The 13,496-nt window shown below is 49.0% G+C and overlaps 4 protein-coding genes across 4 annotated transcripts; 1 reads left to right on the top strand and 3 right to left on the bottom strand.

Annotated features, from left to right (window-relative positions):
• Positions 1-1,025: 1,025 nt before the first annotated feature.
• Positions 1,026-2,692, top strand: PFLUO_LOCUS3203 (uncharacterized protein; the record flags this gene model as incomplete). The annotated part of the gene is made up of 5 exons (XM_073780424.1): positions 1,026-1,094; positions 1,186-1,683; positions 1,744-2,064; positions 2,114-2,408; positions 2,604-2,692. The coding sequence occupies 5 exons, from the start codon at positions 1,026-1,028 to the stop codon at positions 2,690-2,692; spliced, it is 1,272 nt and encodes a 423-aa protein (XP_073637280.1).
• Positions 2,693-3,424: 732 nt separating this feature from the next.
• On the bottom strand, positions 3,425-6,155 carry PFLUO_LOCUS3204 (uncharacterized protein; the record flags this gene model as incomplete). Its single annotated transcript, XM_073780425.1, has 3 exons — positions 3,425-5,640; positions 5,695-5,822; positions 5,893-6,155. The coding sequence occupies 3 exons, from the start codon at positions 6,153-6,155 to the stop codon at positions 3,425-3,427; spliced, it is 2,607 nt and encodes an 868-aa protein (XP_073637281.1).
• A 1,853-nt stretch (positions 6,156-8,008) lies between these two features.
• PFLUO_LOCUS3205 (uncharacterized protein) lies at positions 8,009-9,955 on the bottom strand (the record flags this gene model as incomplete). Its single annotated transcript, XM_073780426.1, has 1 exon — positions 8,009-9,955. One exon carries the CDS (start codon positions 9,953-9,955, stop codon positions 8,009-8,011), a length of 1,947 nt encoding a protein of 648 aa, XP_073637282.1.
• A 1,410-nt stretch (positions 9,956-11,365) lies between these two features.
• On the bottom strand, positions 11,366-12,730 carry PFLUO_LOCUS3206 (uncharacterized protein; the record flags this gene model as incomplete). Its single annotated transcript, XM_073780427.1, has 6 exons — positions 11,366-11,696; positions 11,781-11,955; positions 12,015-12,335; positions 12,396-12,545; positions 12,605-12,635; positions 12,689-12,730. The coding sequence occupies 6 exons, from the start codon at positions 12,728-12,730 to the stop codon at positions 11,366-11,368; spliced, it is 1,050 nt and encodes a 349-aa protein (XP_073637283.1).
• Positions 12,731-13,496: the final 766 nt, after the last annotated feature.

Here is a 13,496-nt window from a genome sequence, read left to right on the forward strand (position 1 = left end):
CGAGAAGGGCCGTTTTTACGGGTTGTGATGTTTTTCGCGTTTTAAGGCTGGGATAATACCTCGGGGTGGAATTGTTTTTCAAGTTCACGAAGGAGAGGATGGAAAGGAACAGGGACTGTATTTGCGCAAGCCATAATTATTCTTAATTCTCTTCAATGGATGATGGTCTCTCAGTATTGTTTACTATTTTATAGTTCGCCGTTACTGTTCTCAATCTTACCAGGAACAGCCGGTACGAGATGAGAGAAACAGTATCGTGTACCTAGTACGGTGTACCGAATGACCACCAAACAGTACCAGGTATCGACTTTATACACTCACCAGCAAACAATCGATGCGATAGTATCAATCAGTGCTCGACTGCTCGATCGATGCCAAATGCGCTTTGGAGACTTTGGTCGAGTCAGCCGCGCCCGTACGTCTCGCTTCAAAGTCAGCGATGGCACTAGGCCGGGGATATTTCTAGAAGGGGATCGACTGTTAAAGTCAGGGACATCAGAGTTAACCAAAAGACAGCTCCGAAATCTTCTTGCTGAGCCGTCCGTTGTTGCAGCCTCTCGCAGCCTGCGCGCCCGCTGCTGTCTCTATTGGCTGCCAGGTGTTGGCCGGGCGGTTCACCGTTGGGGGTCTGAGAGCTGGGAGAGGAGGGAGTACAGCAACCACCAACGGGAGTTGGGAAGGAAAAGTAGAAATAGAAGCAGAAGATAAGACCTACAAAATAGAAGAGATGAGAATGAACTGCTTGATCATGTACTCTGGGCTGTTATTATTGTATGGTGATGGTGTACGGTACCATGCTCAAACTTACGCGTGACCCGTACCGAGCAGACCGCCGCGTATTCTCGTCTTGGTCTTTCCATTTCTTTCCTTTCCTTCCCTTCCCTTCCCCCCCTCCTCCACTTCTGCCGTCCCTGACAACTTTTTCTTTCTCTCTCCCCGAGTTCAACCCCGGCCATCGCGCTGTCGCCATCGTGAATCCCCGGGACCTCCATTTGTCTCTCGAGCCCTCTCTTCCGGTCGCCAATATGGGTCGTACCGTAGACCAGGAGGTGCACGCCGCGTTTGTCGAGTTCCGCGCCAAGGAAGATGATAAGGTGCGTGACTGCGTATTTCGTAATATTTCAGCCCACATTATCCTGTCAACCAAAACCAAACACGCCGCCGTCACTGACATACCGTATGTAGTGTCTCTCCGTCCAGTGTATCTACTGCCAGCAGATCCGCGCAAAGAACACCTCGCGACAGAAGCAGCATCTCCTCGAATGCCCCGGCCTGCGAGGCCACCCCAACGCGCCGCAGCCGTCTCAGCCCGCCCAGGCCGCCCCTAACGGCATCGGCCCTGCCAATGGATACCCGGGCACCCCAAGTGGTCCAACAGCCACGCCAGGTGCTGGTCCGCCCGGTCCTGGTCCGATCCCAACGCCCAACGGACCCATGATGGCCAACGGGGTGAACCCTCACGCGACCCCGATGCAGACTCCGTTGCAGAGTATGCAGAATCGCCCCCCGATGCAGACTCCGGGCCCGCCGCCGGGACCCCCGGGGTCCGCGCCGTCTTCTGCGCAGCCGTCGCGTCCGACCCCCAAGCCCAAGCCGAAGACCTCGACCTCGAGCTTGCCCGCGCCGCCGCTGGACGACGTGCACGCGGCTTTTGTCGAGTTTCGCGCCAAGGAAGAAGACAAGGTACGGGCTTTTGCGAAACCCCTTCGCATAACAAATAAACAAATCTAATCGCTTCGGCAGTGTCTGTCCGTGCAATGCATCTACTGTCAGCAGGTTCGCGCCAAGAACACCAGCCGCCAGCGTCAGCACTTGCTGGAATGCCCCACCTATCTGAGTGTTATGAAAGACTCGATCCCGGCCAACAACCTGCTTCATACGTTCCCCGAAGGCGATGTCGCGCGATCGCTGCAGATTCCAGCGCCATCGCTGGAGCTGGACTTCCGCATGAGCATCAAGTTGAACCCCAAGGTTACGGTCGGCCAGAGTGTCTGGGGTCAGCGGGATTGGGTTTCGTTTGTGGGGGGACAGTGGGCTGGCCGCTGGGGCAAGGGAATTGTTCTGGTAAGTCTTTCCTCGCTTTAGTCATATCAGATTCTGACTCTCCGTATAGCCCGGTGGCCAGGATACTCAGGTCGTGACTAAAGACGCGACTACCAACCTCCACGCAAGCTACATGCTTCAGACCGCAGATGAGCCACCTGCGTTCATCATCGTGCGGACAGAAGGCTGGCTGACCGGCGCCAAGGATGTCTTGGAGAAGGTCAACGACTCGGGGATGGCGGATGGTGTCAACCCCAGCACCTACAAATACCGCATCAACTTGTCGATGGAGACCGGTGACGAGCGATACACATTCCTAAACACCTTGATGTGGATAGGCAGCGGCTGCCGCCGAGGCCAGGAACGTGAGTTTAGATCCCCTTTTTTTGGATTATTAGTTATGATTCTGACATGTGGCAGTCATCTTCGATTCATTCCGAGTCAACTAAGTTCCCCTAAACCAACCAAATTTTGCCTGTTTTTCAGCGACTTTCGTACCCCTGTTTCAGTTTCTTTTTGTTTTGATGGGCGAAACGGTGTTTTCTTTGCAACTTCACTAGTCGATACGCAGGCGCAGCCTTACTTTATGACGACCTACCACCTCGTTCTTCCAGTTTTGTTCCGCGATATCTTCGGGAATGGGGTCTAGGTGTAGGGAATTGTCACTTGTCTTTGATGGATAGCAGGTCTTTTTTTGGTCTGCGCGAATGGGAAAATCGGGATTCGGATCGGATTTCTTTCAGCTGTAACTCTCTTCATGTCGGCCTGGATCTTTACACTCGGATGGGTGGGATGGGATGGGTGTAGGTGGTTATTTGTAATTTGCTTATTTCTCTGGTTTCTTTTCCGTCCACTTGACACAATTTGACTTTCTAGCGGACATATGTTCGCCGGTTCTATTGTTTATTGGGCACGTAGCGAGATATTGCTGCTGTGTATGGGTGAAGTATACTGAATATACATTTCTGCTGGCAAGAACGAAGTTGCAACATGTTATGTACACTTTCTGCGGCGCTACTGTATAATGCGTGGTATGAGTACATACATTACAATATTCAACATGTACAATAAATACCCAAGGAGACTATATTATAGCGTCTTTACATTATAGCCGTGGCAGGAACTACTCCATCGCTAGTTAATACAATGTAGTTACATAACATTACCATCATGCGCTACCACACCACTAGGAACAGAAAAGGATGTAAGAAAGGCTCTCTCGGAGTACTGTACTTTTTGGTCTTGTTCTATACTAGATCTATACCACAAAGCTCCCAGATTAGAATAGGCTGCCGTGGCCATAGTTGCATTTGAGACAAAAATAATGAGTCCATATGTAAATGTTGTTGACGTTCGACGTCTACGTCAGATTGGTATACCTTTAGATCTCAATAGTCCCCTTCAACAGTACAGTCTGCGCATCCGCCCCAATCCACACCTCCCGCGTACCCTCAGCAAGAACCCATGACCGGTCCGTCTGATTCCAGAAACTCAATTGCCTTTCGGAAATGGGGAAGGTGACCCTCCTCGCTGCACCGCGAGACAACTCAACGGAATCAAACCCAGCAAGAGCCGACACCGCAAATTGAATCCCAGGATACTTCTGGGCAGCGCTGGAAGGAGGTCCAATATACAGCTGTGGCACATCACCTCCGGAAACTGATCCGGTGTTCCTCAGGGTGAAAGATACATCAAAGGTAGAATCTGTTGTCCCGGTGATTTCGAAGTCACTGTAGTCGAAAGTCGTATAAGACAGCCCGTAGCCGAAGGGGAAGAGAACTGAGGTATTTGTGCTCAGGTACCAGCGGTAAGAGGTATTAATACCTTCAGAGAAGACGGCTGTGCCATTCACGCCGTCGACTCGGTTCGGGTATCTCGGGTTGCGCGTCATACTGCTGTTCACCGAAGCGGGATATGTCACAGGAAGCTTTCCTTGGGGATTGTGCCGGCCGAGGAGAAGATCTGCGATGGCAGCTCCGCCTTCCTGGCCAGGATGACCCATCCACAAAACGGCGGAGACTTTGTCCAGCCATGGCATTAAGATCGGGTCTGCATTGTGGAGGACGACTACAGTCTTGGGATTTGCTTCGGCGACACGTTCAATGAGCTCGTTAAAGCCGTGGATGAGCTGCATACCAACTTGAGCTGGGCTGTTGGCATGTGCGAAGACAATTGGCACATCCACTGACGATGCGAGTTTCACTGCCTTCTTGATGTTTGTCACGCGCTGTTCTGGCGTGACCCAGTGGAACCTGATCTCAAGAGGCGCGCCAAACACGGTCGTTGCGGCGACGCTCAAGTTGTGTGCACCAGCTGCGAGGTAGACATCTGTTCCTGCTTCGTCCCAGAAATCATCAGTCGGGAGCGGCGAGCTCCAGGGACGAGTCCCCCCATCGCCGAGAATACGGTATGCATCCACTGTATTATCATCAACGGTGAAAGAGTCAGCGTAGAAGATGCTGTAGTCGGTACTATTGATCGGGCCTCCGGGGCTGGGGTATCGACGCTGTAGAGCAAGACGGTAATACCCATCCGTAGGCGCAATTAATTTACCCGTCCAGGTATAGCTGGCGTCTGCACGGAGAGCGTTTTTACCCTGGAAGTAGAGGATGGCATCAATGTTGGTTCTTCCCATTGAGTCATTGCGAGCCAGCCCGTGCTTGCCATCAACAGTTCGCAGGGCAGATTCAGGCACAAGTGTACCATGCATATCGACGCCAATTGCTGAAGACACTTTGAGATCTTTGGATGCCTTCTTCAGTGCATCAACAGGCGGAACCTTGCGATCCTCGAATCCAAAGGCCCTTTCGGCAAAACCGGCACCATTTGTCAATTGCAGCCCTGTTGCACCAAGTACAGCAACAGTTGAGCACCCATCAAGAGGCAGAGCACCTTCGTTCTTCAAGAGCACGCCTGATCGAACAGCGATATCATATGAAGGTCCCTGTCCAGCCTTGATTGTCTCCTCAGGCAATTCCTTTGCGGTGAGAAGCAATGCAGTAGAGTTCCCTTGAGCGCCGTTGCCATCTAGAATACCAAAGCGGTCATACATCGACAGAATGCGGTGGACTGCTCTGTTGAGATAGGACTCTGATAAGTTTCTTTGAACATATATTTGATCGTATAGGGGCTCGGAGTAGTAGATATCAGAGCCCATCTCCCAGTCAAGCCCAGCAATGATGGATGGAGCCGTGGAGTGGGTTGCCGTCCAATCGCTCATCACTGCACCCGTAAAGTTGTAATCCCCACGGATAGTGAGGTTGAGCAGCTCATCATATTGGCAGGCAGGAATGCCATTGACCTGAGCATACGAGCACATCATGGTTGCCACACCAGCGTCTATGAGTGTCTGGTGAGGAGCCCAGTACACTTCATGCAAGACTTGGAGATCAACTTGGGAGTTCGTGTCACCAGCACTGGCTCCAGTACTACTAGGACCTGTTTGCTTCGAGTTTGCCATAGTCCCGTGATCTTGGATTCCTTGAACTCCTTGTGCACCTAGCTGTCCATTCAGATAAGGATCTTCAGAATAGCCTTGCCAGAAGGAGCCTTCGAATGGGTCGCGAAGAATATTCACGCGAGGGGCTAGAAGAATAGCTGAAAGAAAAGTATGTCAGTTTGGGACCCTGCTTAGTTTCAGGAAGATCTTACAGGCATTCAGCAGTCGCGCCTCACTTCCAGCAACCGCGCCAGCAATGTAAGCAAGCTCCCGGGAGAATGTTGCTGCGATATTCAACTGGCTAGGAATAGCTGTCGCATTCAAGACCCCATTGACTCCCCTATTAACAGCCGCGTAAGAGGTTAGCCTATACACAAACACGAAGAAAATAAAATGTGACGATGTCATACGCTTCACCGTCCGTCATCTGAAGTGCCGGTATTCCCAGTCTCGGAACCGGCTTGATATAGCCAGCAAAATCTTGACTTCCTGCCCAAAGAGTATGATGAACTAATGAGATCTTCTCCTCGGGGGCCAAGGCAGTGACAAGGTCATTGACTTTTGCATTGTTTGTCCGCCAAGGCACCTCTAGAAGAGCCTGCGAGACATCTTGAGCCCAGGTGGTGCTAACACTAGCAAGCGCACAGGCTGTCAGCAAAAGAGGCGAGCGCATCGCAGCTGTCACCTCGATTTCCGAGATTTACTTAGCTCCTGGTGAAGCTCTCGGCTGGGATCGCCTACTATATACCTCTCCATCGAGTGGGGAAAGTTATTCGAGTTTGGCACTAATCCAGGAAGACGACACGGCTCGAAGCGATGAAGGCTATGCTACATCGACGACAAGGAACGCCATAGTCCCCACACTATATTAGCGGCAATATCCGGAGCCTACCATGGCGTCAAAAGCCCTAAGTTTCTGGCCCACCTCGGGGGCCGTAGCAGACTTTTTCCTTTCCCCCCCTGCTAAAATTTCGTTTGTAGATGTTCCTTCGCCTAGGATGACGGGCAAAGGAATTTTCCGGTGAAAGTTTTAGTGGAATATCACAGCCCTCCTTGTAACATGATAGAATAGGAAATATTGATGTGGAGACATTTTGCTACTTCCCCGCTAATTTCATAATCCGGGCATAACGGCAGCGGGGAAGACAGGGGGGAACGGCTTGGATGGATCTCAAGCATGAAGTCGGCAAATTTGTCCAGGAGCGAGTTTGTCGGCACTTCTCTCGGCACCGAGCTCCGTTACTCCCTTTAATTACGGACTCTACGAAAGCACGTTTATATCCACAGAGGTCAAACGAGTTAAGTCGTCTCTTTTCTAGCAAAAGCTAGCAGATGGACGGAAAGAAAGATCATGCTTCCATGCCGTTCCTTGACGCCGAGACATCTTTTTATGGACCTAAACAGAGGCCTTTCCATGGTATCACGAGATTACGGACCTCCGCAATCGGTTCACCCCATCGGCACCAGTTATATCTTGCACTTATGACATTGGCAGTAAAGGCCAAAACATGAGGTGGGGCCGAGGAAGAGCCGAGAGTGGGAACTTTGTGGATCGCGCAGGGTTACATCACCTATTGGCGGGGTTTTAGCGCCATAGTGCATATTTTGAGCCTCGAGATATTCGGCCATGAACCAGCGTTCATAAAACCCTCATATCACGAGCCCGGCATAAAATCAATCTGTCGGCCAATTCCTCGAAGCATCAAATCCAGGCTGGTTTAGGCCTCCTCAATCTTTTAACGAGCGGCATTTTGCTCCTCGGCAGCAACATCGGCGGGGAATGCAGCCTGGCGTCGTATTCACAAGCCTGGCCATGGAAATATGGAAGCTCCGCGTACTCTTTTTTTTGGCGAAAAGCCGGACTAATGCTATGATTCTCTTTACCGACTAGGTTAATGGCATTTTTGGACCAAACTGTCGCAATGAATACGCCAGATCTGTGCCAAACGATCGAATGGAAGTAGATTCCTATACTTTTGCATACCGAAGGGCATGTTCCTGACGAGCCAGAGTGTGCTATTGTGTAGTTTAAATATCCCCTACTATCTTCGAAATGATTTCAGATTTCTTTTCTATTGCCAACGAGCAGAAGAAAGCTGTGTTGAAACTTCTAAGCGTTAAAAAATGCAAGCCTGGGGCCCTGTGACCTTCATCGCAGTTGCCTGAACCAGGTGTAACGATAAATCCACACCCTCCGTAAGAAATATCTTGATTCACTTCGTCTGTGAGAAAATTTAGATCCTATGATTCTCTTTTCGTTCACAGTCACATAATCTTGGTTCAATAATTCAATTGACGCCTGTCGGCTGATTATATATATATTTTGAATCGAAAGGAAATTCTATGGGCTTCTATAATACTCTCATAAACAATAAGAGTGACAAATGAAAACACATATACTAAGTAGACCTTGGGCCATGGAGAAGGAACAGGGAAAAATCAACAAAGTAAGAGCGTACCCCCTAGAAACCGAGCTTGGCCGATCAAAAGAAGAAATGTCGCGCAGGGGATTGCTGCACACTCTTCCTAGTTCTCGGCAGTTGCAGAGCTTATTTGCTCAAGGATCACAGCTGCTGCCTTTTCTCCAACCATATACGTAGAGATGGCAGTGAAAGTGCCAGGAATGCGAGGGTAGACCGAAGCATCGGTAACACGCAGGCCACTAACCTTGCGTACGCGGAAGCTGGAATCCAGGACAGCCATGTCATCATCATCGGGGCCGATAGGACAAGTGCACGAGGCATGATGGCCCCAGGCGGTGTTCTTAACATAATCCTCAATTTCCTCCTTGGAAATGATGTCAGCACCAGGCAAGACCTCAGTCACCGGGTCAAGCTGTCGTGAAAATGCATCGCGAGTTGTCTCAATGGCTTGAAAAATAGCGTCCAGGTCAGCACTGTAGTTGCCAGAACCAGTGTCGAATGAGTTGAAGACAATGTTGGGCATGTCTAGGGGATCGGCGGAACGAAGAGTGACGCTGCCAGCGGTGTTGCGCGGGTGGCTCTTGAGGATCGCCCAGCTGAACATGTTGTGGTACTCAGTAATGTTGTAACAATAATCGGGAAAATAGCCACGGAAATTCACAGGTCCACCAAAGACAAATACATCCCAGTCGTCGTTGTCGGTGGCAGTGCTCTTGAAGAACATTGTAGCAGCGAACCCGTTGGATGCATAGGAGCCACGATCGCCCAAAATAGGATTCTCCCAGCGCTCTAAGCATGGGTCATTCGGAGCACCGAATGTGCAATCCTCCAAGAGGGTAAAGTTGTTGGGCACAGTACCCTGGACCACAACCTCGTAATGGTCCTGTAAGTTGTTGCCCACACCGGGTAGATCGGCGACGACTGGGATACCAAATTTCTCAAGCTCTGCTGCTGGGCCAATTCCACTGTGTTTGAGCAAAAGTGGCGAGTTGTACACACCGCCAGCAACAATGACTTCCCGCGAGGCCGTCACACTGCCCGGGACACCAGGCTTAGCGGTTGAAGAAAGAGGGCTGGCCCGGTAGAGGTGTTTGCCATCAAGAAACTCGACACCAGTTGCTCGTGGAGGATTGACTGAATGATCGAAAGTGATCTTGGTAGCAAAGCAACTAGTTCGAACATCGAGAGGGTATGCTTTGCTGCCATCAGGGGTTTTGGCATCACGGACAGAAACGACAAAATCGCGGGATCCAATGCGAACGCTATCCTTGGCTGACACTGGGATTTGGTAGAATCCAGACGTGGTATCGCGCTCCCGTGTGTCGGCGTTAGGGTCACTGGCGAGAAGGGTAACCACATTGGCGAGATTATCAGAATAGTTGCCAAGAGCAAAAGCACCACCAGTAATCAGGCTGAGAAGCTGATCATCTTCTAGAAGGAGAGTAGCGGGAGCCTCTTCTGTGGAGAGCCAACCATCATATCCATGATCAGCGGAATCAAGGGCCAAATAGTTGTTGTTTTCCATTTTGATGAAATATTCACGCATCTTGTCGGCAGCCCAAGAGCTGTCTCCGGTAATTTCGACAATGTTATCAAAGTCGGATGCAAATGGGTAGATAGCGACAAGAGCATTGTGTGCCGTGCAGCCTCCCAAGGCTTGGGTGCGAGGGTACAAAGTTCCCAGCATTTCCGAATTGGGTGGTGGATTGAGTCCAGTGTACTGTATTCCGTCCGGGGTCATGTATGTAGTTTTGTAATCCTTTGCCTGTCTTTCTTCGTCGGCATAATGACGAACGAAGAAGTTCCACGACATCACCGGATCTTCCGATGCCTTTGCTGAGAATGCGGGAACGCTGTAGTTGAGATTGCTCCCCTGGTCGTCTCCTGCCTCGATCAGCAGTGTCTTGTGGCCAGCAAGAGCGAGTCGCGCAGCAACGGGGCCTCCACCAGCACCTGAGCCAACGACCACATATTCGTAGCCGGTAATCTCGACGGCTTTGACCAGAGAGGCGACAGATGCACAGATATGAAGGAAACGATTAAACAACATAACGAACAAAATAAAAGAGTGTAGTGCGGTCGGTGGCTAGAAATTCTATAATTCTTCTGGAAAAAGCAGCCATTCCTTTATACGTTTCTGCAGAAGGTTTGAAATCCACATTTGCTTCCGCACTTGCATCCGTAATCGCATCGTGGCGATGCAAATTTATCATATGCAGATCAATGACATGTCATACTCACATCCGAGGCAACTTATCTTTTACAGGACGATACTGCCATGGCATAGATTAACATCCAGTGGCGTAAAACGTTGAGAATATCGTCCGTCGATCAGTTGAAAGTGAAATTTGCTGGGCTCAGAAGTCCCGGGCGGCTGACTAGACCTGAAGATCTCACTATTTTGAGTTAGTCGGTAATTTCTGACAATAAGCCGCTAAACTAAGAGTGAACAAGACGGCTAAAGCCAGCCCCACAGCGTCAACAGGACCTGGAAAATCGCTAAAAAATCGCTACTACGGAAGGTCGTGCGCGAAGTACACAGCGTCTGCTTGACATCGAGGCATTTATCGTATCTTTGCGCAACTTGTGGCAGCTCCGATTTTTCATTTTCATCAGCTCCCTTCCTCAAAAAGAGTTATACCATGCTTTACAGCTTCATCAAGCGTTAAACTTGTTACTAAGAGATCCGTTCGTACAGGGATATAACATTGGACATGATTGTTAAAAGTGCTCGCTTAGCACTACTCAAGGGCCACTCTACTATCTATGACTAAAGAGGAATCATTTTGCGCGAGAAGATGATCCTACCGTAAAAGGGAAGACCTTGAAAATACGTCTTAGAGTTTGAAGCCGGCTCCCCAAGCTCCAGAAATTAACCCGTTCTTGGCTATGATTTACATCAGTACTCTGCAAGAACGATTCATTAATAACAGTGAGGTGAATATGTGTGTCCAGCGTCTCCTATTTTGTTTTGCGACATTTTCTGGTTGTAAGTTCTCAAAATTACTACATTTCTATGACTATTGAAAGATGCTGTTGTAGTAAATGATCAAGTTTGAGTAGGTTCAAAGACATTGCATATTTTGGTCCAAGATTGTCTCAAAATGGGCCGTGGACTTCCTAGCACCACTGAGAGAGGCAATGGAAACATAATCAGTATTGAAGGGTAAATACACGTCTCTGCTTAATCTCCAAGCCTGATTATTCTCCTTACCACTGTTAGAATTCAAAGCCAACAAACACAAGTATTAAAATAGGTTCAATGAGCACGTGGACGTCCCGTTGAATGAAAAACGAATTGCAAACAAAATGACACATTCCTCGAAGAGATTGTGCGCTGCATGTCAATTGTAGCTGAAGACAATGGATCCAGGGTTCCACTCCTAGAGCTTGAAGACAGATATAAAGAATGAAAAAAAGCCAAAGACAATTCACATTCTAGCAAGGATGTAATGATGCTTTAGAGCGCGGAACCGCTCTTTTTTGCACCTGAGAAAACATTCAAGGCAGTCGACCAGAAAGGCTTTCCACCCATCTGCAAATTCTCGAAGGCTGGGCAGGAAAGATTGAGAAGGGGCGCCGCAATGGCGTTTTCGATCAATCCCAATGGTACTGCCAGAGTCTTGTACAGTCCGCCCAATGCGTCAGGGCTGGCAAGCTTTAGTACCTCGAATACGAAGCAGAGCAAGTTATTGCCCTCGAGTAAAGTACTCAAATTCAGTACCCCTCCAGAAAGGTCAGAGACGTCAATACCGGTGAAACTGTTGACTGTGCCAGTGTTACCGCCGATACTGTTTTCTAATGTCAGACCTTTACTCAAACTGATACAGTAGTTTGGCGGACGTTTTGGACACATGGGAAGGAATAAATCTTACCTTGCAAGTTCAGGATACTTCAGCGCCCACTCAACGACCTCTGAGTTGAGCTGAAGCACTCCGTAATCCACTGGTGTTTTGTACCAGTTCTCAGGAATCCTTTCCCAACCCTCACGATATACCAATTTACCTTCTTCTTCATAGATACCAAAGAAGTTTCGAATGATCTCCTTCGCTATTTTCGAACACGTTTTAGCAACGGTTTCGAATGATAATAGTTAGCCAAGCACTTACTGGTAATGCCCTCAGGATTTTCCTGTGAATGATTTGCCAATAGTCGAGCTGGGAAGACGAAGCCCGCGTTGCGAGCCACAAGTCCAGTAACGGGGCCATAGAAGAAGTTGGGATTTGTTTGCTTGGCCTTTCCCAAGGTGATATTTGCCCGTTCAGCCATCAAGTCCATACTAAATGTGCCGTCTGTTGACATGTTGTACCACTCCATGAATTTGTCCATATTGAGTCGGTGATTATTACCCGTAACGTAAAGATCATCGCGAGTATTGGACCCGTCCGATTCAATGAAATTGTGAGATCCGATGAGGCCTTGAGGCTCTCCTGATCATTTGCGTCAGCGACGATTCATTTCGGCCAAGAAATACAGGATATGAAGCGTACCTAAAAGTCCTCCTAGGTTGTCCAGAAGGTCGCTCACAGCAGGTGTCACCCCACCAATTGAAAAGCTAGGGTTAAGTGAGATTGGATCGCCTACCCAGACGGTACCCATCACTGCAAGGATAGTGGCAAGGTCGATACCCATTCCATAGACTATTACCAGCCAAATCAATATGATAGATCCATAATTTTGAGATTTAGATGTAACGCACCTTCGTTGGCTGCAGTGATGACCTCGCCGAACTGGCCTAGAGATTAGTACGAGGTATTTGAGCTTGCCGACAGGAGTCACTCACAGAGACAACCCCATTGTGAGGGATGTAGCCATGATTTGCCATTGCATTCAATCCAACGCAAGGTCCTCGCTGGTCTCCATTTTCAAAGTTAGGTGGGACGAATGAGTGTTCTCCGGTGACTGTTTTGATTTAGTGTTGAAAGGACATCATCCAGAAGCAAGTCGCTGAATTACCGTCAATTGGCGAGTTCATTGTTGTTGACGAACGCTCGTACACTTCCCCTTTCGCTTCGCCGGATACATCCGCAAAGGGACATCTTTTGTGAACATGGCCAAGTCCTTTGAGATGGTGCTCTGGCCAAGCGTCGACAAGGCACGAACCCAGACCCAGTAGGGTCATTGAAATGGCCGAATTCCACGTCCGCATTTTTGAAATAGGTGTAAAGTTTTCAATCAAAAGGAGAGAGAAGAACAAGATTGAGTTAAACACAACAAAAGAGCGTCTGGTTTTTGAGCGTCAAATGCTAGGCCTCGGTTAAAAATCAAACTGATACGAGTAGATGAAAAGGAAGTGATCTGTTTCTGTGCTTAATAACAGCCTTTGGTAATTGTGCCTGAATATCGACTGCTTGACTCTGTAATTACACTCTTCTGTGTGGCTTAGCAAGAAATATGGGTCTCTGCGTTACGGCATTAAACCCAATTTCCCCAACATAGCCTGATCAAGGAAGACTTCTTTTGTTTTCTTCTTGACAGCATCCAATAAATTGGCTCAAAGAGCTCGTTCTGTGACTGCATATTACGGACTTATATCTAGCATTGGGCATGGATTGCATCCTGTGGTTGAAAGCCCCCTAATAACTTTCTAG

This window comes from Penicillium psychrofluorescens, assembly GCF_964197705.1.
Source record: "Penicillium psychrofluorescens genome assembly, chromosome: 2".
NCBI lineage: Eukaryota > Fungi > Ascomycota > Eurotiomycetes > Eurotiales > Aspergillaceae > Penicillium > Penicillium psychrofluorescens.